This window comes from Enhydra lutris, unplaced genomic scaffold (assembly GCF_002288905.1).
Source record: "Enhydra lutris kenyoni isolate GAN:26980312 unplaced genomic scaffold, ASM228890v2 scaffoldscaffold82, whole genome shotgun sequence".
Lineage (NCBI taxonomy): Eukaryota > Metazoa > Chordata > Mammalia > Carnivora > Mustelidae > Enhydra > Enhydra lutris.
This window is the reverse complement of record NW_019154166.1, coordinates 5,771,754-5,798,152: the sequence shown is the minus strand read 5'-3', so window position 1 is coordinate 5,798,152 and position 26,399 is coordinate 5,771,754. Positions and strand designations below refer to the sequence as shown.

At 43.0% G+C, this 26,399-nt stretch overlaps 1 protein-coding gene across 3 annotated transcripts in view; it reads right to left on the bottom strand.

Annotated features, from left to right (window-relative positions):
- LOC111161210 (mitogen-activated protein kinase kinase 4) overlaps positions 1-26,094 on the bottom strand; it is a 137,344-nt gene extending 111,250 nt beyond the window's left edge. The window contains exons 1-2 of one of the 3 annotated variants that reach the window (XM_022524791.1): positions 25,977-26,094; positions 14,760-14,792 (exon numbers count right to left, since the gene is read on the bottom strand). In XM_022524791.1, coding sequence (XP_022380499.1) covers positions 14,760-14,792; positions 25,977-26,094 — 151 coding nt within the window. The remainder of the gene's footprint in view (positions 1-14,759; positions 14,793-25,976) is intronic. The other 2 variants (XM_022524789.1, XM_022524792.1) reach the window with 2 other exon arrangements.
- Between the last annotated feature and the right edge of the window lie 305 nt (positions 26,095-26,399).

The following is a 26,399-nucleotide window of genomic DNA, read 5'->3' as shown; positions in this document are numbered from 1 at the left end:
AAAGAAAGAAAGAAAGAAAGAAAGAAAGAAAGAAAGAAAGAAAGAAAGAAACTCATACTGATTCTTCATTCTTGGGTTCCCCTAACCATCAACTCTGACATTGATTACGTGCCCCTCTATGGTCACCAGTAATTTTACCTCAATTATGCACAATGTCACTATTATGAATTTCTACAGACAGACATACCTTTGAGCTAGCAATTAATTAAAGCCAACAACAACGCCCCACTTGGGTCAGACTCTGAGCCGAACGTCTACTACCAACGAGCAAATACTAATTCCGCAGGCTAAACTGGCCAAGGCCTGATTAGTCCAAACTCTTCAAAAATATGGGAGAGCCAGCTAATTCAGGATTACCAACACAGCACAAATGCCAGGGCTTTACTGAAATAAACAGGACTCGAATGCCCCTCCACACAGTCATGCTATTGGAATCAACACTGTCAAGCAGAACCTTGACTTCAGATTGCCACAGTCCCCCTTCTCCTGTGAGGTCCCCAGGTTCACTGAGGGGGAAAAAGAATATACCTCTGCACCTTTGCCAAAACCACACAGCCCCAGCTGAAGTCATAACCTTCTGAAATGACCAAGAGTGTGTGTGTCGGGGGGGGGGGGGAGTCCTCTATCAGCTAAAATTAACAATATTTTAATCTCCAACAAAACAGGAAAAGCTTATCCAAGACAAACCGCTCCTTCCAGAAGTCATGCACCAGGGGTTTGGAAGCACAGCCTCCATGGGACTCCGAGTGGGAATTCCAGTTACACATTACACACCCACCTTGCGAAGGTTCCAAATGGGTACCAAAAAGGTGTCTCCTGTTACTGCCAACACAACCCCAACCCCAGTTTCGGGGAGAAGAGAAAAAAGGTGCTGATAATTCTAGGTTCTTCATTTGGTCCCCACTTGTGTAGCGTTCTCTATTAGAACCGCCCTTCACAGCTCTTTCATCCTAAGACCTGACCTGGGGGCGCCAGGTTGAGCATCCAACTCTTGGTTTCAGTTCAGGTCGTGATCTCGGGGTACTGGGGTCGAGCCCTGTGTTGGACTCACACTCAGAGCACAGTCTGCTTGGGACTCTTTTTCCTTCCCACTCTGCCCCTCCCCCTGTTCTCTCTAAAATAATTAAGTAAAATCTTAAAAAAAAAAAAAAAAAAAAAAAAAAGGCCTGACCTACACACCTGCACAAATTCCGTTCCCACAGACACACAGCAACTATTAGGGTGTTGTGGGTCCTGGCCAGGACAGGAGAATGTTCATACCAAGTCAGTAAAGGTACTCAGCACCCTGTCCAGGTGCTCAGAACACTTTAAAATCCATGTCATGCCTAAAACAGCCAAACCCACAAGGCATTTACATTAAGCCTTAAATCTGTGAACATGTCAACAGGGGCCCCATGGATACAACTGAGACATAAATGCTGTGTTGATCAAACCCACCAAGACATGCTGTGCGGGAAGGTCAGTGGTCCTTTCTTCTGGGCTATACATAGGCCATGTGGTGACCTCTACCTCCCAGTAAGACCCCCTCGACATTCTATTTAAACTCTTCATCAGTTCCCCAAAGTTTCAAGTTACTATCTTACCACATACCAGCAGCACAATATTAGGATTTCTGGAAAATCATCCACATGACAGACTCATACTTCTTGGTAGCCACCTTTCTAGTGGGACGAGGCACATGACACATACACTTATGAAAACTGGGTCAAGGAAAGTCACAAGGCTTGTTCCAGCTGTCACCAATACCCTGGGACCCACGCCACTGGCTTCCAGCCCACCTCACTGTCGGGACACACCACACAGCAGACAGTCTCAGAACAGCTGGCTTGAACTCTAACTAAAGGAACCAAAGTGCCCATTGGTCTCAGGCCACATTTATTCTTCCTGCTTGGTAGACCCCACTATCTACCACTACCATTTTAACGTCCACCCCCCAGAAATGAAATAGGCACATTAACCATATTTCCTAACTACGCCATCAGTCTTGTTTCAATCAGTGCTTCAAACCTTTTTCATATGTGCCATGACGTGAGGGAAAGAACACTTGTACAATACAGTGGAGGGAACACAAGTGTGTTCTGGGCTAAAAGCCACCGACCTGAGCTCCAGTGAGTAGCCAAGGCCAGAGGCCAAGGCGAGCTACGTTTCCGCTGACAGGTAACGTGCTCTCAGCAGCACCCAAACTGAGGAGCCACCGCAACAACCAGATTGTACTTGTCCCTCTTGAAGAGTTTACTTAGAATAATATTAGCCACAGAACAGATTCTTATCAAACATTAATTTCTTCCTTTGTTTGCCTGAAATACCAATGAGGATTCCGACCCGTCACAAATAACTCTTCCAGACTCAATCCTACGTGAACTTCACTAACGAGTGGGTTAGGATAAAGAAAACCGTAAGACACAGGTAATTCAGCATCACAGTGAAGGTACGTACTCCCTTGGTCCTAGGAGGTTGGGCATACCGATCCTTTTCACAAAAGAAAATCAACCATCCACTGTCTCAATGATACTGGCACCCATTCTTCTTTCTAGGTGGAAGTGTAGACGAGCCCTCACGGAAAGCTGACAGATTCGAAGCTATGGGTTTGCTGTGTGCAAGGCAGTTTTGCTACAGCGTCTGTGATGTAATAAAAAATATGCCTGGTACTTGTCCCAGGTACCTGGGACAGCCACTGGAATATTCCAAGTGATAGAATTGTCTTTTGTTATTCATAACAAGCCCCTTCCTTCCTACCAAACCAGAGATTATACTAATGAGGTGACAGGGCATGGGGACTCCCCCACAGGCACTACACCTATCTAATTTCAGGATGGGAGGCTGGTCTCCAGAAAAAGCAACCTAGTGCTAAGAGCAACTTTTAGTCCCATTCCCTAACCTCCATGGAGGGGAGAAGGGCTGGAAATTGGCCATCACAAAGGTCAATGATTTAATCAATTGTGCCTACAGTGCAACTTCCATAACCCCTGTCCCCCTACAAAACAATGAGCTCCAGGAGCTTCCAGGCTGGTGAACACTCAAAGTACTAGAAGGACGACTTCCCCAGAGAAGACATGGAAGCTCTTCGTCCTCTCTCTCCATACCTTGCCCCACATATCTCTTCCATTTGACTACTCCTGAATTGTTTCTTTTATAATAAACTGATAAAAATAAGTGTTTTCCTGAGTTCTGTGGGCCGTTCTAGCAGACAATGGAACCTGGCAGTGGAGTCATGGGAGCCCTCTAACCCATGACTGGCCAAGCAGACCTGGGCACCCCATTTGCGACTGGATCGGAAGTGGGGGTAGTGTTGTGGGGCTGACCCCTTTAACCTGCAGGATCTGATGCTAACCACAGCTAGGTACTGTTAGAATAGAACTGAACTGTTGGCACACTCAGCGGACATCAAAACACTGGAGAACTGCTTGATGTCAAAACACTGCGTTGCCAAAATCTGAAACACTGAAAAGTGAAGAATATTAAGTCAGTTTCAAGAAATAAATATTTTCCTATTTCCATTAATACTCATGTTTGTTTTTTTATGCTATCCAAATCTATATTCAAGCCTAAAAACAGGTTAAAAATATTGCAATTCAATTAAAGTAGGAAAATATGGTTTATGAATATATTTTCTCTAACATATATCAGCAGTCAATTTATAAACCGAATGGACGTAACATATTATCAACTTAAGTTGATTTAAGAAAGATCTTCTTAAAGAATGAACATACATGACCACATTAAGCTAGCTCAGGAAAATCAGATAGAAGGTCTTATTTACTTCTTTTCCTTTCTATTTGGCTCTGCAATGGCTCAGAGCTAACTTTTTATTCCAAGCTGACTTCTCCCTGGTCTCCAGAAAACACCTGACTCCCTTACCCTATTGCCCAATTTGCTTATCCCAAAGCAAAAAGTTCCTAGCAGCATATCAAATTTCACCTGTAATATCCTCCCCCTGCCTTTTTTTTTCTTCACCCTATGTCCTTAGGAATCCAGAAAGGCAAAGGCAGGAATCAATTTTGTTCATATACATAATTTTGCATATATTTTCATTCACTTAAGATAATTTGGAGAGCCTTCAGGTAATCTTTTACCACTAAATGGCACTCCTACATGACCAGAAGGCTAACCTTCACTGACTATGTGCGCTGATGGTAAGACAACCTGCACCAGACACACTGGCTACTTACTGCTGCAAAGCAGGAGAATGCAAGCCTTCTTCCGGAAGCCTGCGCTACCTAACACAGAAGTAAAGCCTTATTTCAAAGATAATTTCCCTAATTCTAAAACACCAGCAGTAGCTCAGCAATCATTCAGTAACTGTAGAGGAAGGGCAAAAAGTAAAATAAATAAAATAAAAAAATCACACTATACCATTTTTAACTAGTCTTCCTTTATCTATATAACAACCTCTCTCCTCAGAAACACAGTCAAGATTTGAATAGAAGCATTCTTCACATGCAGAACCTAAATATTCATCTGGATGATTTCTGACCACTGGTAATTAGATCTAGCACTCCAGTGACTCAGGACTTCTCAAACAGCACAGCACAAGAACGCAAACATTTCTTGAATAAACGGGTAATCCAAGCTCACATTTTGCTTTTTTTTCTCATTAATCAAAATATGTATGGCAAGAAATTATGTTCTCTGAAGAAATTAGCCAGAAGCCTTAGCTCATTAGCATAATCTCTGGTTTGGTAGGAAGGAAGGGGCTTGTTATGAATAACAAAAGACACTTCTATCACTTGGAATATTCCAGTGGCTGTAGGAGTTCTGTGCCAGGTACCTGGGACAAGTACCAACTATATTTTTTATTACATCACAGACGCTGTAGCAAAACTACCTTGCACACAACAGACACATAAATTAGCCATGTTCTGGCCTTCAAGAAGATATTTGGTGTTTTCTGGGGGGTTTTATTTTTATTTTTTAAGATTTTTTTTTTAAAGTAATCTCTACACCCAACTTGGGGCTTGAACTCACAACTCTGAGATCAAGAGTCACCTGCTCTCCTGACTGAGCCAGCCAGACACCACAGATACTTGGTATTTTTACCGGCCGTGGGTTGCGTGACATGTGACAATCTTTTGTATACTCAAATGGCTTTTCCATTTCAATGCTGCATTACATTATATATACTTTTTAATTTTTAAGCAATAATCTATTATCTAAATTTAAACCCAAATCCAACTGTGTTACTACCAAAGCAAATAACAAAGGTGGAAAGTGAGTGAGCCTCCTATACACAAAGCTAATACTATGTATGCACAAACAACAACTACAGCATTATCACACTCCTTTTCTTAGTATCTGAAGAGCTTCTTTGGACCCCACTGAATAATTCCTCCCAATTTAAAAACCATTAAGATATAACACTTTCATTTCCTAGCAAACACAAATACTATTTGTTGCCCATAAATGTATTCCATAAATTAAGGTTTTTGAAAGGTTAAAATAAAGAGTAATCAAGAGAGTAAACGGCACTCAAAGAGGATACGTTGTATCCCTTCTGCTTCCTGAACAGGAGGATTTTGATGGCAATTTCTCCAACTGGTTGTCTAAAAACCAGGTGTGATCAAATCAGTTGTAGAACATCATAAAGGAGAGACTTCAATAATTCAGTTACAAGAGCGTTACCTACACAGGAATAGTGAAAAAGGAGAGCTGGGGAAGACACTTTTGCTACTGAAGGGTGCATAATGACACCTGTTGGACAAGACCACACCATCACTGAAAAGGCAATTGTTCACCAGAACGCCAAGTAGTTCCCCAGGTTTTTTTTATATCCTGGATGAGAACTCTAACTTACTTCTATTCTCACCACCCTGCCTTTTGATGACTAATGCTGGCACCCAAGTAATGGGAAGGCAATGCCCTAGAGGACCTGAGCATTCTAAGCAATGAACAGAAATTAATAAGCAAAGCCAGACTCTGATTTGGAATTGGATCTTAATGTGGCAGAACTGGTCTCACACACTCACGAATTCTTCAACTTCACCAAAAAATGTCAAGAACGAGTATTTGACATGTTTTCTAATCATCTTCAGAGATTAAGAGATTTTAAAAAGCGAAAAAAGAACCCTGATTAAAGGAGAGGTTGAGGGGCGCCTGGGTGGCTCAGTGGGTTAAGCTTCTGCCTTTGGCTCAGGTCATGATCTCAGGGTCCTGGGATCAAGCCCCGCATTGGGCTCTCTGCTGGAAGGGGAGCCCGCTTCCCCCTCTCTCTCTGCCTGCCTCTCTGCCTACTTGTGATCTCTTTCTTTCTCTCTCTCTTTGTCAAATAAATAAATAAATAAATAATCTTTAAAAAAATAAATAAAGGAGAGGTTGACTTATGTTCCTGGGCATATATATAGATTTCCAGTCTCAATTCTCCCAAAGTACAGAAAGGCACAATAAATGTCTGTGTGTATGTGTGCGCCCAGAGACACATATGTTCATGTTCTTCAACAGTGGTGCAGTTAAGTCAAAGGTGATCAGTGCTTCATTTAACTTGCATCCAGTGGTATGCCCAAACACAAATGCTGGTTTTTTTGGCTGAGTATAGCTACTCTTTGCAGAGCCCACAATGTTTGGCAGTGTGAGTTAACCAGTCCCCAACGAAATAATTTAGACGAAAATCATTGATGGTGGCTAAAACCATCAGGTGAGAAGCTCACGGGGACCTTTCTCACTGACAGCACCTAAACCCAGTGATTAATCTTAACAAGGGCTACAATCAGAAATCCTGTGCCTCCTGATGTGATGCAACAAGAAATACACACCATCCATTAAAGCCTTCCTGCCAAAAACTGGAATCTCTATGTGATCAAGCCTCTATCTCTCACTGCCAGTTAACAGAAGCTACAGGGCAAAAAGGAACCTGTAAAACACTAATTACTGAAAGGACGTAATCAGCCAGATCCAAAATATGCAAAAAGCTACAAAATGCATGACCCAATTTTTTCAAGGAATAAAGGGCAAGAGAAAAAAAGAAGAGGGAACCACTATAGATTTAAAGACACCGAGAGACATATCAACCAAACGCAGTATGTGTGGACCTCACTGAGATCTTTACTTGAACAAATCAACTGCAAATGTCCGTAGAGCACTAAGGAGATCTGAACACAGAGTGGCTATCTGATAACAGTGTTTTATTTATTTACCAATGTGACAATGGTCTGAGGTTATGCATTTAAGAGTCTTTATCGCTGAGAAGACTGTGACCGACACAAACGTGGACGACATCCTGAAAATCAGAATCAGTGTGAAGATACTTCAGCAGACATGGGCAGAGGGAGGAGAGCACATGAAATACTGAGAGGCCACAGGTTGGTAACCGCTGATGGGACATAAGGGGCTCATGGGGGTGGCTAATACTACACTTCTTTCATCCAAAGCTTTTAAAAAAATTAAACAACATTCTTTCTACCATCCGTAATAGACAGGAAGTCAGGGGGACATGAATCTCTTGTCAATAGCATGAACGGGTTCGGGGGAGTCTGCATACAAATCCATCCTCACATGGCACAAGGCTACGCCACCTTGTTCGGGACTCTTGTGTCTCATCTTGGTCAGCTGCTCCCTGGATATACAAAGTCATTGGAGAGTCTGGAAGCAATTCATTCTCTGTGTCTGTCTAGGCCAGAATAGTATGTATTTCTTTAATTATCAAGTTTTCTCCTAGTGGTAGATCCCCTATGTCCTAACTTCAGAGACAGAAGAAGGACTCTCTCTTTCCACTTAACATTCAGCCAGGCTAAATAGAGAACACTGAAACTCTCCAAGGCCAGAAAATCAGAAATGATACACGTGATGAGTCCAGATCTCATGCTCATCTGCAAGTGAAGGCTGTCCGAAAGCCGCCTGTTTAGAAAATCCATCCTAGGGCGCCTGCGTGGTTTAGTGGGCTGGGCGTCTGCCTTCAGCTCAGGTCATGATGGCAGGTCCTGGGAACAAGTCCCGCATCCAGCTCCCTGCTCGGCGGGGAGCCTGCTTCTCCCTCTCCTCCCCGCTTGTGCTCTCTCTCGTTATCTCTGTCTCTCTCTCTCTCTCTAATAAATAAGTAAATAATATTTTTTAAAAAGAAAAGAAAGAAAATTAGTCCTATGAGCACCCCTGCTTTCTTCCAAGAAGTAAGAAAACACAATGGTTTACAGCATGTTGACTATGACCAGAGGAAGGTCACAGTTCTGTCACTCATTAGCTGGATGACTTTGGAAGATTGACTTATTAACCTTTCTAGGCATAACAGTTACTATACCTGCCTCGTGAAGTTGTAGGAATTAAAGAAGTTAACAGAACCGGCTCGGAACAGGGTCTGGCACACCGTAAATGGGTTACCTGTTATCGTGATCATCATTTCTGCCAGTCTGTCTCTACATGTTCAATCTCTCAACGAACACAAGCTCCCTCAGAGCAGGCTCTAGATCAAATTCATCTTTAAAGACCCAGTGCCTCTTATCGTTAGCACATTTGTTCAATGTTACATTCGTGCCTCTGTTTATTTAACCTTATACAAGGTTCTCTACAGGGGAGGGAATGATTATATACACTTGATTTTCATTTCTGATTACTGTTCATCTAACTCTGCCTAATGAGAAGATGAACACCAGCCTGGGTTGTGTAAAAGTTTCTTATAAAACTTTCTTCTAGTACACCTTTTCATCTAGACACTTGCATCTGGATTTTGAAAGCACTCATAAAATCATGTCATGAGAATCCCAAGTATTTGCTATACCTTGTTTGAAAACCATCACCTTAAATTGAAAACCACTTTGATTACTTAGAGATTTAGTTGGGAATACACTCTGGAAACCTTCCACAAAATTTCTGCCCTGTAGCTGCCCAACCACAATAGGTTTTTTTGGGTTTTTTTTGTTTTTTTTTGTCAAACAGCCCAATATTGCCAATAGGGAAGTTCAACGGGCCAGTGAAGGAAAACTTTCTGCACTGTAGGATTATCACTCATTTTTTTCTTGCTCAAAAACACCACACATTAAGCTTCTCCAAAAGATTTTTAAGGTGCAATAGCTATTCAAAACCTTCCTTCTCCTAGCAACCAAAACCATTCTTCAGGAGGGATTAATGTTCCCTCCACTTTCAAGATCAAAGACAATTAGGCAACATTCCCCTTGGAATGATATACAGTATAAAGGGATTGTGTGAACCTTGACTCTGACTGTACCACTACTACAATTCTTGGGCTATAACTTGTTTAAAAGTTGTTTCGAAGCTGATGGACTTTCCACAGGCAGTTTACCATGGTCCACAAAGTGAATATTCTGGATGCTAGTCGGGCTTATGGCAAATCTTACAAAAGCCTTGTCTGTCAACTAACTTCAGCATATAAACTTAAAATATAAATAAATAGTAAATTTTGGGGTGCCTGGGTGGCTCAGTGGGTTAAGCCTCTGCCTTTGACTCAGGTCATGATCTCAGGGTCCTGGGATCAAGCCCCACATCAGGCGCTCTGTTCAGCAGGGAGACTGCTTCCCTTCCTCTCTCTGCCTGCCTCTCTGCCTGCTTGTGATCTCTGTCAAATAAATAAATAAAATCTTAAATAAATAAATAAACAGTAAATTCCATATAAACTATATAAATTTAAATAAAACTTGTTAGCCTCCCACAGCAGCATTCTGTTTGTGATTGCTAAAAAACTTAGCTGAGTTTCATAAGTTCCAAATGGTAAAATCTTAGCCATTGGGTATAAATTTTTGCTACATAAAATGGAAAATTAGAAATGTAATCCATTGAATTTTCTAAGCTCTTAGTTTAAATGCAGGATGGCTTGACTCCCTCCACTACTTCCTTCCCCTGATTTTCTACATACTCTACCTCCAATACAGTTAAATACTCTCGAGCAAAACATCATCTTTTATGGACACTTATCAGGTCAGTAAACTTATTAATGATTTCCTCAAGTTTCTGGAAAGATGTACAAAACATCCTTCCTCCTCTTTATGGTTTCTTTTTATTATCAACTTAAAAACAATTAGGGATGCTTACTGTAAAAGAGTAGTTTCATGGGGCGCCTCAATGGCTCAGTCATTTAAGTGTCTGCCTTCGGCTCAGGTCATGATCTCAGGGTCCTGGGATGGGGCCCCATATTGGGCTCCCTGTTCAGTGGGGAGTCTGCTTCTCCCTCTCCCTCTGCCCCTCTCTCCGCTCATGCACTCTACCTGCCTCTCTCTCAAATAAATAAATAAAATCTTAAAAATTAAAAAAAAAGAGAAGTTTCACAATTAAATGAGAATCTGTCATTAGGATACCTCCATTTTTTTCTCCAAATACTCTGATGTGCAGTGTTACCAAAACTAATCACTACCTGTAATCCAATTTCTATTTGTGACTTCAAGAATAAAAGTCAGCTCTGGAGCACATAATTTTCTAAATAAAGATCCTGTTGTTTATGTAAACTTTCCCAAGTAAAACAATTTTTAAAAGCCACTAAAAAAAAGTTTTCAAAGCTACCAAAAAGAGTAAAGGCTACAGAAAAGTTGTAAGACTCTACCCAAACTTGTTTTTAGCACTCCAGAACCCTATAGTGTGGGCTCCTTAATAAGTCATAATTCTCACCCAAACAAAAAAAATCAGAATGCTAATACACTAGGGTAAATTTGACATCTGTAAAAGCACTTCTCAAAAAATGTTTCTAGGCATATCACTGACCCCCCCCCCACCAAAAATTGATTTTTTTTTTTAAGATTTTATTTATTTATTTGACAGACAGAGATCACAAGGAGGCAGAGAGGCAGGCAGAGAGGGGGAAGCAGGCTCCCTGCTGAGCAGAGAGCCTGATGCGGGGTTCGATCCCAGGACCCTGAGATCATGACCTGAGCCAAAGGCAGAAGCTCTAACCCACTGAGCCAGCCAGGCGCCCCAAAAATCGATTCTATAAAGCAAAGCAAATCATATTCTGAAGAACTGTGTTTAGGTTAGCTGATTAAAGCCATTGAGATATCATCATTCAAATTTGGTCATTCAAACTTGGTCAGAAGTCACATAAACACCTTTATAAGTACAAAATCATTATCTCCAAATGATAAATGATGAATTAATCAACCTTCCAAATGCAGGCACTCTAATCAGAAAGAACATTGTTCCCTAAAGTAGTCTTACATTCAGACTTCAGAATAATGTGACAATCCAACAGTGTTAAAAGAAATATAACACTGTTGTCTTAAATAATTATAACTTCATCTATTTACTTATCTTAAAACCATATTATCTTAAACAAATTTATTTAGAAAACCAAAAGGCAAATAAATGCAAACTATAATTGATAAAAAAAAAGACCATGAGGTGCAAAGTGGATTTTACTGAATTTCTATAAAAATTTGACTCCAACATTAAATAGGCAATCTCACACTGTGTGTGTAAATGCCCACACACACATTTCCAATAAAACTCCACTAACTTAAAACAGGCAATTGTAGTAAACTAATTGGAATAGTGATGTAACAATCTAAAAAACAAAAACTATGTGAAAGTCAAACAATGGGGAAAAAATTAATCCTTCAGAGCTTCCATTAGTCATCAGAATCATCTTACAATAATTCTTTCTGATTTATGATGGAGAATTGAACGTTTGAAGCAGTTGTACTCACTGACTTTTAACAGTATCTAATTTTGTGCTCTTTGCACCCCATCCCCTCCTACAACCATTGTATGACATACAAATAAATATTCTTAATGAAGTAAATGTAAAGCCTTCCGATAATTTTGAAACATCCTTAGAATAGAACAGAAGATTCTCACACTTGAGTATGCTCTATTGGATGAGAAAAGACTACCTGAGTGATTTCAAGCCCTCTATTTTCAAAGAGGCAATGACCACTTTTAACATCAAGTTCACGTATTTCAAAGGTAAGACTGCAAACATTACAAAACTGTAATTTTTAAAGCAGGACCAATCTTGGGAAAAAGTTATGGATGTAAGCAACTGAAAACTTACAGCTTAGTACAAAAACAAATGGTGTCAACTTAGAGCTGGCCATACCTACCAACTTTCCGGCTCCGACCGTCCCAGGTATGCGTGCACACTCCCCCCCGAGTCTCCCACTGAGGTCCCAGTCACGGACAGCTCAGCTTCGCTGCAAAGCAGGGCGAGCCCATCGCTGGATCTCTGAGCCACGATCTCCAATCACGGAAGCAGCTCTCAGAGACCCACTGCAACCTCCACCCACTGTGCTGTTCTCGCTCAGGACCTCAGTAGAGCAAAGGTGCCTGGTACGCCTGTCCTCCTCCGCCACCCCACCCTGGGTCCAGCTGCAAATCAATCTATAGCATCCGCCGCTGAACACTCAGAACCGAGCCAGGATTAACTCAAGTCACTACACTTCGAGATCACTAAGGGCAAGGACCTAACTTACTTGCGGACCAATCATTTCCCTCTCGCTATGCACCGACGTGTCCAAAAGGTGTTTTGTGAATGAGTGTATCAAACTGTACTGAATCCCAAAAGCTGGAAAACAAAGAGGGTAACCTCCCACAAAGAGGGGGAAAAATAAAAAAGGAGACACGAGAAGGCAGTGTGAAGGGGTAGTGAAAACCCAAAGTGAGCATCAACGTGGGAATATACATGCTCCCATGTGCGGTTCTCCCAAGTGGGCAGCATCACTGATCTGCGGTTGCTGGAACAACGGAAAAGTGACAGAGCCATTTAGACAGTCTAGAGGCACTTTTCATCTAGCTATAGAGCTTTTTATGGACACTGCATACACAAATTTAAACTTAATAAAATCAGTACATTTCTCTTGTTTTGTGTTTCCAACTAGGCTAAGTTAGAAAAAAGGACAATGCGAATGCCGCTTTAAATTTTTAAAATGTTGGCATTTTTCTTAGATTTTGCCCACACATATATTAAAATTATATTAAACATTAAACAAATATTTTTAAACTAAAAATTATTGAAGTGTATTAAATTAAAAACAGCATAAAATCAAAGTTGTAACTTCATTACATATAGATGTATATCATATATGTAGGTTCATTATGGACAGGAAATCACATATTATTGTTAGTTAAACGTAAGAAAAGGATAATAATAATGAATCAATTAAAAAATTGTATCCTATGGCCTAGCTGCCCTACTATCTATCATGAGTGAACCATTCCAGAAATAAATTTTTACTAACTACATTTCAAAGGAAGTCACAATGTTCAGCCAATGGAAATTATAAAACATTTTGATTCCATCAGAAAAATTTAAAAGAGCAGAAATGTTTTCTCCAGGTTAAACGTTGTTTCCTTTGAACTAACTAACTTAAGAATGATCTATACTGGGGAATCCAAAATGTACAGCATGGTGACTATTGTTAATAATACTATATGGTATACTTGAAAATTGCTAAAAGAGTCAATCTTTTTTTTTTTTTTTTAAGATTTGTTTATTTGACAAAGAGTATAAGAGGGAGTAGACTCCCTGCTGAGCGGGGAGCCAGCCCCAGGAGCTCCATCCCAGAACCCTGGGATCATGACCTGAGCCAAAAACAGATGCTTAACTGACTGAGCCATCCAGGTGCCCCTAAAAGAGTAAATCTTTTTGGTCTCAGCACAAAAAGAAATATTAATGTTATGTGAGGTGAGGGAGGTGCTAACTAACTATACTGTGATAATCATTTTGCAATATTTATCAAATCATCACACTGTACACCTTCAACTTAATGTTATATGACAATTAAATCTCAATAAGGCTGGGAGGGAGAAGGGTGTTTATCAAAAGTGGTCCCCATTCTTCCTCATTCTGTGAGTAAATCAGCAGATGATGAAACTAGTTATATTTTGGGGATTTTTTTTTTTTTTTTTTTTGTCAACTGGAGAGTAGCCTCCTTGAGTGAGGGTTTTTTGAAACTGCATTTATACAAATGATATTTAAGGTTAAAATGAATTTGTTTTAGCTTAAAAAATTTGCTTTAATAGAAAACGTATTCTGTATTCAATAAAGACTAGTGTCCTAATATAGAGCACTAGTCTATAGTGGGTTAAGGGGAGGCAGGAGGAGGAAGAAACAAACTGTTTCAAAGAGGAAAGTTAAAATGCTCTAAGTGTATGGTTCAAAAAAATCAATATTAAAGCATGAAAATTCTGAGTGAGTGACATACTTTTTGTACCATGATATTAATAGAAACCTTTCCTCAACCTGTAGCCTAAATTATGATTAAGTCCAAATACCTATGTATAGCTTTTGATAACTACATCATATAAACCTATCTTTCGATACCTGTGTACATCTTTCTAAATCTAGTCTGCTTTCTGGACCTATCTACATTTCCATACCCACATACATCTGCATATCTATATACGTCTTTCTATGCCTACATACATTTGAATATCTGTATCTTTCTATTTCAATTTCAGGTGCAAACAAGAACAATTTACAGAGGCACCTGGGTGGCTCAGTGGGTTAAAGCCTCTGCCTTCAGCTCAGGTCATTATCCCAGGGTCCTGGGATCAAGCCCCACATCACCACATCAAGCCCCACATCCCTACATAGGGCTCTCTGCTCTACGGGGAGCCTGCTTCCTCCTCTCTCTCTCTCTCTCTCTGCCTGCCTCTCTGCCTATTTGTGATCTCTGTCAAATAAATAAATAAAATCTTTTTTTTTTTTTAAAGAACAACTTACAATCAAGAACAATGACTTTTTTTTTTTTTTTTGGAAAAAGAATGAGAAATGGAAGCTCTGTTAATGTAAAATTGCCATGGTTGGTTAGTTGAAACAATAGTGGACACATTCCCAATACCAAGATGGATATGAAAAAAAAAAGTAGCATAGTATCATAAAATTTGTAGCTTACTTTGTGCCTTTTCACAGAAGTTTATCTGAAAGCCTAAAGTAAAAGAGATAAGTTCCAGTTCATTGACTGTAAATCAAACAAACCAAAATTAGAACATGACATTGCATTTTTATGTTACATTTGAACAAAACCAATTCAAGAACAGTTCAAATCACATAAGCCCCACCATCACAGTGATAAATGTAACATATGGACTTCCTTTAAAAAAGTCAGCTGTCTCAGATAAAGCTGTACTTTATCAAGCGGAGGTGAAGTCAAGTTTAAATTCTAAATTCTGCCGTTACCTTAACTTTTCACATCTATTCGAGAAACAGAGTAGCCATTAGCCCCTGGAAGTCAAGAGTAACTTTTAAAATAATCTTGTCAATTTTTTAAATCCACAAATTCATAACATATTACAGGTTATTTTTATTAACTCAAACTACTTAGAACTATTCATGATTAATTGCTACACTGATTCAAAGGTTTCAAAAGTAGGTCATAAATTGGGAAGCCTCAACACTCAAACCAACCTTTTCTAGTCAATTCGCTAACTTCAAGCGTAAGACAGTGAACTAGTGAGGAGGGGCAGAAACCCTTCTAATGGAGGCCTGACAAGAAGACTGTGTCCCTAGGAATGATACAGCAGAATGGAACCTTACAAGTTACAGGAAGAAAACCTGTGAACTCATTTCCCAAATCCAGCTCGACCTCCTTATACCTTATGCCTACATTCACACAGATGTAATTTTTTTGTAAAACGCACTCAGTAAAATAGGCTGTTTATGACCAAACCTTCACAAAATCTCATCTGCTTGGTTTAAGTGGGTCTGGTTTTCTTAGTAGTCTTCCTATGCCTGTGTTCATGAATGCTTTTGGGAACAACATGGGGAAATTCAGAATGAGGATCCACTCAAGCTTGCATTTATGCAAACACAATCAAAACTTCGAGAAAAAGAGCCAGGACTAAAGGAAGGATGTGTTTAAGTTGTCTTTCTCATCCAGTTACCAAGATGCTTAAGATTCTAAGATAAAGACCTCACTTACAACATACAAAACCTGAAAAATCTTAAGGTAGCTACTTTAGCCAAAAGTAACCCACTGCTTACTACCTAATCACACAAAAGACAACGCAGGAGGGAGTGTGAATGGAGAGTCTTCACCAGCAGAAGTCCTTGGGGCAAACTTGGACACAGCTACCACCTCAAGCTCAACTTGCTACCCCACCAGACGTAGGGCAGGAAGAGACTTCAGAAAGAGAAGTCAGAGATCCATGGGTTTTAGAAGCCTAAGCGACTAAAAGCTAGCCAGCTTCCTCCTGGGCAAAATGAGGGGAGCACAGGTCAAGGAGAGGAAACTGGCTCTCTGGAGACAGACAGAAATACACAGATAGAGAGCACACTGGTGCTTCAGTAATCCCCCCACTCCCCGGCCACCAGTTCCAAAGCCCAGCTTCCAATACCCTCCCTCCCCCCACAGGGGAGGGGGGACAGGTGGGAGGAGAAAGAAGGGAAAATTCACCTGCAACAACTGGAGAGGAAGCAAGGGGAGGAAAGATTGAAACAAGTTTAAGTCAATAGTCACTCTTTTCTTTTTAGCTCATTGGTTGTTACTAGGTAGCAAAAAATAAATAGTGGAGGAGAGGCAAACAGAATAGCAATATGAATGGGGAAAGGAGCAAGATAAATAAACTTGAAAGATACAAGAAAAAGAATGAGCTGGATCTGTCTGCACAATTATGTAAAAAAAGTTCCAGGAGGAAAAATGTGTCAAGGCAGATGTAACTGACAATGTTAGAGTGTCACCAATCACTGCTCTAACACGAGGGGTTAAACCCACTTCAAGTACAGAACCAATGCAGGTAGCTAAAAATGGAGGAGGCTGGAATTCCCAAAGCATCACTACAGGACTTGGTCTTTTTATTATGGATAAGTGACCAGGTGAAGGGATTCTGAGGCCTCACACCAACATTCATCTCTGCATCATTTCTTACTCAGAAAAGACTTGCTAACAGCCCTAGAGTTCAGAGGCAAGGAGGGCTCCACTGACTCGAACAGAATGGCTCACTTTGAAATTCCACTTAGTCTTATCAGTCAGATCAGATAAAAGGCCATTAGCTAAATCTGTCTAGACCTCCCCTAGCTCCTTACACTCAAAGGGCAGGGAGGCATCAAGGGGACCACCAGCAATCCTGTACAAGAACAGAAAGATGGTGGTAAAGAAACGGTGAGGGAAAACTTCCAGTTTCCTCAGCTGTAGACAAAGCCAGATTATGGCTATACTGTAATTCATCCATTAATATTCATTCACATATGTTCCTTTTTGAGGTCTCCTGTATCTCAGAAATTCTGTCTTCCCATCCACACACTTAAGGTATCAGTTAAATATGTTGCTGGTACCAGTTAATCTTGAATATCTTAGGTGCCTCTTTTTTATTCTGGTATCTGTACCCTGAGTCTAAATTCTATATGATCCTCTACTTCAAATTTGAGTCCTTTTCATTTTATCTGGCCCCAGGTGAGCTTACTTGCGTTAAATCTTAGACCCCCAAGATTAAGTATCCAGAAGTATATATATGGCGGTGTAGAGAAATGGAGCTGTGTAGGGCTTTTTCTCTCCTCTTTCTCATGAGGTCACCCTCTTTCCCACATTCCTACTCATTCTCTGACTGTTATCTCAATCGTGACAGCCCTTCACTGGCCATGACTCAAAACCTACCATTACTGTATTTGCCAGATAAAGTAAGCTTGTCTACCTTAGCATAGAAGACCGTTTACAATGTGCATTATGTGTATAGAAAAACAAAAGGCACAGAGTCTTTGTGAAAGTAAAAAAGAAGCAATGTCAGCCCAGGGTCCTAGTTCCAACTGTGAAAGTCAAATCATTTCACTTGACCCCCAGGATCCTTCTTTAACTATAAAATTAAAAAATATCAGGGGCGCCTGGGTGGCTCAGTGGGTTAAGCCGCTGCCTTCGGCTCAGGTCATGATCTCAGGGTCCTGGGATCGAGTCCCGCATCGGGCTCTCTGCTTGGCAGGGAGCCTGCTTCCCTCCCTCTCTCTGCCTGCCTGTCTACTTGTGATCTCTCTCTGTCAAATAAATAAATAAAATCTTTAAAAAAAAAATATCAATATGGGGCGGGGCGTCTGTGTGGCTCAGATGGTTAAGTGTCTGACTCTTAATCCCAGCTCAGGTCTCGATCTCAGGGTTGTGAGTTCAGGCCCCATGTTGGACTCCATGAGTGTGGAAGCTACTTTAAAAAAAAAAAAAAAAAGGTAATCTCATCTTAGAATTTGGAAACAGTGTGTCAGGACCTACTTTGCCTGGGTCACAGCCCCCCTCACATGGGGTTTTACATTTTCACTGGCCCGCTGCTCTGGGTTGATGGTATAACCCGGAGATGGTACGTGCGGGACAGGGGTGTAAGTGGTTTCCCACTTCCTCAGTGATTCCTTTCGGGTCTCTGGGCATCCCAGATTTGGGTACTGCTGACAATGGACTATGAACTACAGAATGAAGCCACACTAGTGTAAAGAAAATCAAAGCCACCTTACCGGGTCATGCCCATAGACCAACCTACCAAGCCTTCCCTCTAACACAAGCAGGAAGAGTCTAGTTGTTTGCTGCCTTCCAGATTCAACCTCAAAACTGTGGCATGTGGCCTCAACTGCAAAGTTACTCAGAGTACATCATTACAGCTCTAACATCTAAGGGTTTATCTTGGCTTGTCCGAAATTTGCATGTGCATTGTACTCAGAGTGGTTTCCACAAGATTTGACTCCCGCTTTGTTGTTTCCTTTCACTTTCCTTGCTTCACCAGCCTCAAACTTCAGAGGGGTCCACCATAATTCAGTTGGTTCCAGCTTGTTTGTGTCGTCCAGCACTATTCATGATTTGACAAATACTGATCAAATCCTTTCCACAGGTGTTTTTTTTTTTTTTTAAGATTTTATTTATTTGAGAGAGAGACACCGCAAGAGAGGGAAAACAAACAGGGGGAGTGGGGGAGGGAGAAGCAGGCCTCCATCTGAGCAGGGAGCCCGATGCAGGGCTCCATTCCAGGACCCTGGGATCATGACCCGAGCCAAAGGCAGACGCCTAACAACTGAACCACCCAGGCACCCCTCCATAGTTGCTTTTAGTTTGGGATCTTGTCAGTCCTCATGATCCATTTCTTCTTCCTGACTCTGGCCAATGACTACCTCATTTACTCTTTGGTTATGTAACTAAATGCTGTATTAACACCTCCAGCTTGTTCAGGGAAGCCTGAGTACACCCAGGGAGAGCAACTGATTACCTCTGTGACTGTGGGAAAGTATCTAACCTCTATGAGCCTCAACTTCCTCATCTGTAAAATAGAACAGCAATACCCAAAAGCGCTCTGTGACGATTAAGCAATATCTCTAAAATGTCCAACAGCGCCTGGAATACTGCAGGTCATTACTACCATAGTGATCATTCCTGGTCTCTCCCTCGGGTGAGCAATGACTGGCACTTTCCCCATCAGACCAGCTCCACCTACACAAAACCAGTCCCTCTCCTTTCATTCCCTGTCTCCCTGGGAGAGGTAAAAGGGAGGGACTCCAGACAACTTAGGGATCCCCACCCCAGGCCTTACATTCTGCCACAGCCCTTCCCTTCCCCAGACACAGCCTGGTGCCCTGGTGTCCAAGAAGGTGGATACTTTCCCTGGCAGGAAGCTAAACCAGATCTCAGAGATACCAGCACACATCAGGGAAGCCAATTAATGTCACTTACTTTTTTAGTAAGGTCAGACAATGAAGGCATAGCAGATATATCTGGTAACACTAATCTTATTTCTCCCTTTTATAAAATTTTTTTTAAAGATTTTATTTATTTCACAGAGAGAGATCACAAGTAGGCAGAGAGGCAGGCAGAGAGAGAGAGAGAGGAGTAAGCAGGTTCTCCACTGAGCGGAGAGCCCGATGCGGGACTCGATCCCAGGACCCTGAGATCATGACCTGAGCCGAAGGCAGAGGCTTAACCCACTGAGCCACCCAGGTGCCCCTCTCCCTTTTATAAATTTTGAGTGATCTTTGGTAAGCTGAACATAACATGCCTTGAAAAAGCTGCTGTGGTGCCTACTTCAATCATCTTTCCATGTGGTGGGGAATGATGTGTTTGCCAGGAATCAAGCTGTATACGATACAAATGTTACCTTCTTTCGAGAGGCCCATCTTGAGTTAACTACTAACCAGTGGTCCCTTTCACTGTGTAGCCACAAGTCAGGCCAATCTTACCACTCCTGGCCCTTGAAGCCTTTCTATAAGTACACAATAATTCTCTACCTTGCCAAGAGCATGAAGAGACAACACATGAAGACTTTCTGGAGCTCCTGGAGTCAGGGACAAGGGGAGAAGCAAACCCATGCCCATTGGCAGGACAGTCACTTCCACCAAATGTCAAATTTAGTCAGGACAGCAACATAAATTATTAACTCTTCTGCTAAATGGGCTCCTTTTACATATTATGTACGGTGATGAAAGGGTTCCATTACCTTTCAAATCTATACTGGCTTCCTGGGCCAATGCCTAATTAAAATTTTCTACTTACTTTAGATTCCCAATCAAAACACCTCCTAATCCAAAATGCTACTGTCAAGCCTCCATCAGAAGTTTAAAACTCTAGAACAGAAAGGAGCATCAGGAAGCAACAAGGCTCCAAAATCAACCCAAACATGGCTGGCTGCTTAGAGCTTCCACCCTCCCCAACCGAAACCTAAAATAATTTCCCCTTTCTATTCCTGAATCTGCATCATTCTGGCAAAGATTATTCTCTCAGACCTGAATGGCTGAAACAGCTTTGAGCTCGGAAAACCTGTGTGACCCTGTGCTATTGAGCAATAAGAAGAAAGGCTACTAGTCACACGGGTGGGTCAGAACCCACCTCCTCCAGAGCAAATCACTTCATTGAATGTTAGTTCCCTAATCTATGAGAGGGAACTAAGCCCACCTACCCCTAAAGTAGTGTTTATGAGCATCAAATTAGGGAAAGAGTGAAAAAGAGCTGTGTTAACTATTGGTTTCCCTTCTTAACTTTAAATCTGAATGAAGGTTTCCCAGGTTGTGTAACTTGGACCGACTCCCTATCTCTGAGAGATGAAGACTACAGAGACTGACCTGGGTTATGTATGATAGAGCTGATTGTGATCTCCTGACCCCTAGGAAGCAGGGAAGGTTGGATGAGCCCAAAGCAATCCAGCTGCTCACGGAAATGGAAGAAAAATAAAGAAATTTGGGGGGGGGGGAGAAAACAGGACTCAAAATACAGGGTTAACTAATATCCCATCTTAAAATGAGTTTCAGTACACATTAACTTGAAGGTACATGAGAGGAAAAGGAGACAAAATAAGTATATTGAAAGCATTGTTTTTGTACTTTTTGTCTTTTAATACTAGGGTTGTGCTTGCTTTTAAGAGAAAACAGAGAAATGCACTGTGCTTTGAGAGGGGACCAACTTGCTGGGGTGGACTTTGTACCAGGTTGTGTCACATGAATGGTAAGGGAATAGTACTCAGCCTGCCTAAAAGGAAAGGGAAGCAGTCCTAGGGTTTGGAACTATATCTACTGTCTGCACAATTCAGTTCTTTAGTATCCAAATAAAGGCATCTTCCTATGGTTCTTGGAAACCACAGACTAAATGGTACAACAGTCTAATATAATCACAAATAATGCATTTCACACATATTTTATATATTTAAATATTATTGAGAGAAAAAAGTGTACTGATCTGAAATCTTTTTTAACAGACATCCACCATTACACCTGAAAGTTCTGTGTTTCTTTCATTTTGTAAAGTTTTTTAGTACTGAGGTATAATTGGCATACATGACATTAGTTTCAGATATACAATTTAAGGACTCAATATTTGTACATATCACAAAATGATCGCTACAATAAGCCTAGTTAATATCACCATACACTAAAAAATTACATTCTTGTGATGAGAACTTTTAAGATTTACTCTTAGCAACTTTCAAATACGCAATATAGTATTATTAACAATGGCTGCCATGCTGTACATTATTGTGTGTGTGTTTCTGGTTTTGTTTTTGTTTTTAAGCAGGCTACACACCCAGCGTGGAGCTCAACGCATGGCTTGAACTCATGACCCTGAGACCAAGACCTGAGCTGAAATCCAGAGTTGGATGCCTAATCTACTGAGCCACCCAGGTGCCCCTGTGCAAGTGTGTTTTTTAAGGAGAACCAAACGATCATCTTTTTACTTTAAATGCTATTTATATATAGTTCAGGTGAAGGTAACTAAGCAAGGACTGGACTAGTAGTCCGTAAGTTTTGTGACACATCTACAGCTGAGACCAGAGAAGGAAAAGGAAAAACCACCTACCTAGAACAGCTCATTAAGAGAATCAGAGGTACCTACAATGTACACTTTATAACTGCTTCCTGTAGCAAGTACTTTCCAATGCCTCCACGTTTTTCAGAATCAACTGTAGATACTAACTATTCTAATCACATTTTAAAAATTGCTTTAAAAATCGACACTTCTTGGGCGCCTGGGTGGCTCAGTGGCTTAAGCCTCTGCCTTCAGCTCAGGTCATGATCTCAGGGTCCTGGGATTGAGGCACCAGCATGTGGCTCTCTGCTCAGTGGGGAGCCTGCTTCCCCCTCCCCCTCTGCCTGTCTCTCTACCTATTTGTGATCTCTCTCTCTCTGTCAAATAAATAAATAAATGAAATCTTAAAAAAAAAAAAAAAAACTGGCACTTCTCAGCTGAGTAGAGTTTACAGAAATACAGAAGTCTTATTTTTAACAGAAGTTTTATTTTTTCCCTACTTTAAGTCTTCTAAAATAAACTTCTTGTGTTTATGAGATAGTCATACGTTTTAAGTGTCTAGTAATTCAACCAGGTGAATAACCATGTCTATTAAAAATCCTTATAGACTTATAGTTTACAATTTTCCAAGCACTTCTGTGTGCATTAATCTAATAATGTGATCATCACAACAGCCCTGTCAGGTAGGTTGTATCCCTATTTTAACAGATGAGAAACTCAGAGTTCAGAGAAGGTGAGTAATCGTCCCAAGTCACAGAGCTTGTACATGACCAAGCAGGTATTCTACCTGAATCCAGGTAGAATAAAGACTCATCAGGAATATTCTTAAAGGAAAGGCTCAATGAAAAGTGGATATCAACAGATTAGTGAGAAGGGTAGGACCCAGTAATAATGAAGCCAGAGAAACTGTGTAGTGGATCATGAGGGGTTAGGGACACATCTAGTAATAATGAAAGAGACCATTAAGGACACCCTTACAAATAACAGCATTGTTGCTATTAACAATGGTGATGGTGGGCATGTATCACATCCTTACTATATGTCAGGACTATGCTGTGTGCATTCTCAAAGAAGCTGTGACGTAAGCATTATTCCTACATTCCAACTGAGAAACAAGCTTGGAGAGGTTAAGTATCTTGTCCTAGGTCACAAAAATCTTAAATCCTGAGAAGGGGATTCAAATCCAGGATTTCAGAGCTCTGGATCTTAAACATTATGATATTAAGAACATAATGCCTCCCAACTGGGCCACTCCTGGGCCACAAACCTCAAGCCATGAAAAAAGTGTACAGGGTTATCCAGTGCCCAGCACAGGGCTTATCACACAGAAGTACCTCTTAATGTCTGTTAGATAAAATGTATTCCATATATGAATACTAGTTACTTGAAAGAAGGGAGGTCATTAACACCGCCCAGAAAGGCAGTGTTCCGGGGTAGCAAGTACAAGTAGAGTGGAGCAAGGGGGTGATACACCAAACATTCTGAGGCTCTGAAGTCTGATCTAAAACTGAAGGTCTCTAGGGCAGATGAAGCATGAAAGGTTAGGCTCAAACTACACAAAACAGAAAAGATCCTAAATTGCCGTTAAGTTCATGGTCTATAACCTGGACTGTGCTAGACAACATCCTGGGAATGTCAAGTGCTTCTCTTCATTCTGAGGAACCAAAACAGGTTCAAGTAACAAGATATATCTAGCAGGTTCCTGAGGCAATCAAGGCTAGACATGGTAGTGGTAAAAGAAAATTCATCAATAATTCAAAGAGAAGTCCTATGTATTCCTTCTCCCTTTGAAATTAGGTTCGGCTTGTTAGAAAGTTTCGTTTACTAGGCACTGACATTCAGGGGTGGCGGAGAAGCATGGAGAACGTCAGAATAATGCCCAGCCACAAGGACTTTGCGTTCCTACAACACTCCAAGCTCTTCCCCACTTTGGAGCCTCATACACAGTTTCCCTCTGCCTTTAGCAGGAGTGTCATCTTTGCAGAGAGGTCTTCTTAAACCATCTTATCAAAGCACTATACCTTTCCCCATAATCTTCCATCACAAAACGCAGCTTGTTATCTCTGTAACACTTTTCTCCATTATTTACCTGCACATTGTCTTCCCTGCCCCATCCCATGGGGAGGGTAATCTCCATCAGGGCTGTGACTGCCCCGTTCACTCTTTTCTGCATACCTAGCACTACAATCTATGCCCAGCACTAGGCAGATGCTCAATAAATTTTGTTTTGAACAACAAAAATATGAATACATTTATACAACTTTCTCAAACTATCAGCCTCCCTATCCCCCACCATGAACTCCCCGCCAAAAAAACCTGCATTACTTTTACAAGCTTTGTAAGTCACCCGTTTTGCATAAGCAATACAACCCTAAGTTGTCGTTTTGCTGTTTCATTTCCCCACCAGCAACAACTAGACTGGAAAGCGGTAAGATCACAAAATCCGTGTTTCACTTCATCTATACAGTGTGCTGTGCAACACAGTAGCATCCAATTGGATTCGTTGAATCCAACGAATTCAATTTGAATTAATGATGAAAGCCTGCACAGAAACTGTCCTCTGAGCTCTGACATCACCCTGTCTATATGTCACCATTCTTTATGTGTATCAAAATTATCTCAAGGGAGGGCAGCCGGGATATAAAAATGACTAAAATCCTGTCTCTGCTTCCTGAATCACAGACGCTCTCATAAACACGAGGTAGTCAGTAAATGTTGACCCTAACGCGGTTCAGACACACCTAGACACCTAGTTAAGACGGACCAAAGCGCCCTTAGGAAGCTTTTCATCAAAGAGTAACCATGGCGACACTGACCACCAAGGGTACCCCGACAGATTCCGCTAATAAGGTAACATAAGCAGTCAGCCGAAGTCGTCAAGAGATTTCTGAGATTCCCTGTTTTAAAAATAACATTACTCCTCGAAATTCCGCAGGAAACTTAAGGAAATGGCCCCCGATGGGCTGGGGCCTGGTATTTTCACAACAGCCCCCCCACCGCCACCACCATCCCTGTCAGGAGCCCTACGGATCTAAATGCGCATTCCCGATGGGGACAGCCAGCCATGAATTCGGATGCTGCCTCGGATGTCCAGACGCGACACGGTACCACTTTGACCCCTGCCGCGTTCCACTGCCTGCCCCTCTCCACTGGAACCGAATCCGCTCTTTCTCGCTTCTGTGCTGAGATTCTGTGCCTGCCATGCTCACGCGGACACCCCCGGCCCCGGACAAGCCGCTCCGCCAGGCCCGCGGCTGTCTACACCACCACCTTACAGGTGGCACAGGCCCGAGCGCCCCCTCCCCCACCCCTTTTGCCCTCCCAGCGCGCGGAACCCCAGCGAAAGTTTGCAGGCGCCGGGTCCCGCTGGAGCGCCGGGCCGGGAGGTCAGCTCCGCGGGCGGGCCGGCTCCAGCTGCGCCCCGCGGAGAGCCAAGATGGCCCTGCGCGGGGCCCCACTGCGGCGGCGGAGCGCCGGGGGGCGCCGGGCTGGGGCTGGGACGCCGCCGCCGCCTACCTGCGCGGCCGGGTCGCGGGGCCCGGCGGGCTCAGGCCCGGAAGCGCGGGCGGGGCGGCGCCAGGGAGCAGCGGCGGCGCGGCGGGGGCGGCCGCGGGGGCGGTGCAGGGCCAGGTGGGCCCCGCGCGCAGGGCCGGCGGGGCCGAGCGGCCGCGCGCGGGCTGAGGCGGAGGCCGCGGCCCCGGGCCTGCGCGCGGGGCCCGGACCGGGGCCGGGGCAGGACCGGGGCCGGGGCAGGGCCGGGCGAGCGGTGGGAAGTGCGAGGGAGGGCGGGGGGCGGGCGCGGGCGGCTCCGGTGGCTCCCTCAGCCGGGTCCGGGGGCGTCCGCGGCCGCGGGGACAGGCCGCGACGACGCCGACGGCCGCGCCGGGGGGACCGGGGTCGCGGCGCTGGCGCGTTCCTTACCCTGCATGCTGCTGACGGCCGGGTGGCCCGGCGCCGGGGGCCCCACGGGGCCCGGGGTGCCGCTGCCGCTGCCGCCCCCGGAGCCGCCGCCGCCGCCGCTCGGGCTCGGAGCCGCCATTGTTGGGAGTGAGGAGCCGAGCGGCGCCGCGGCGGCTGCAATGCAGCAAGCTCGGCCTCTCGCACCGCCGAGGGGCGCGGCTAGCGCCCGCCTTGGCCCCGCCCCCTCCCCGCCCCGGACACGCCCCCTGGCACGCCTCCGCCCGCGCCTGACGCTGAGCCCGGCCAGCTGCGGAGCCGCAGAACCGCCCAGGGCGCGGGTGCCCGACCGGGAGGGAAGGCGGTCGGGACTGCTGCGCTGGGGCTGCGGGGCCTAACGCGGCTTGCACCATTAGGAGTACGTGTGCACCGGGGAGGTTAGGGGAC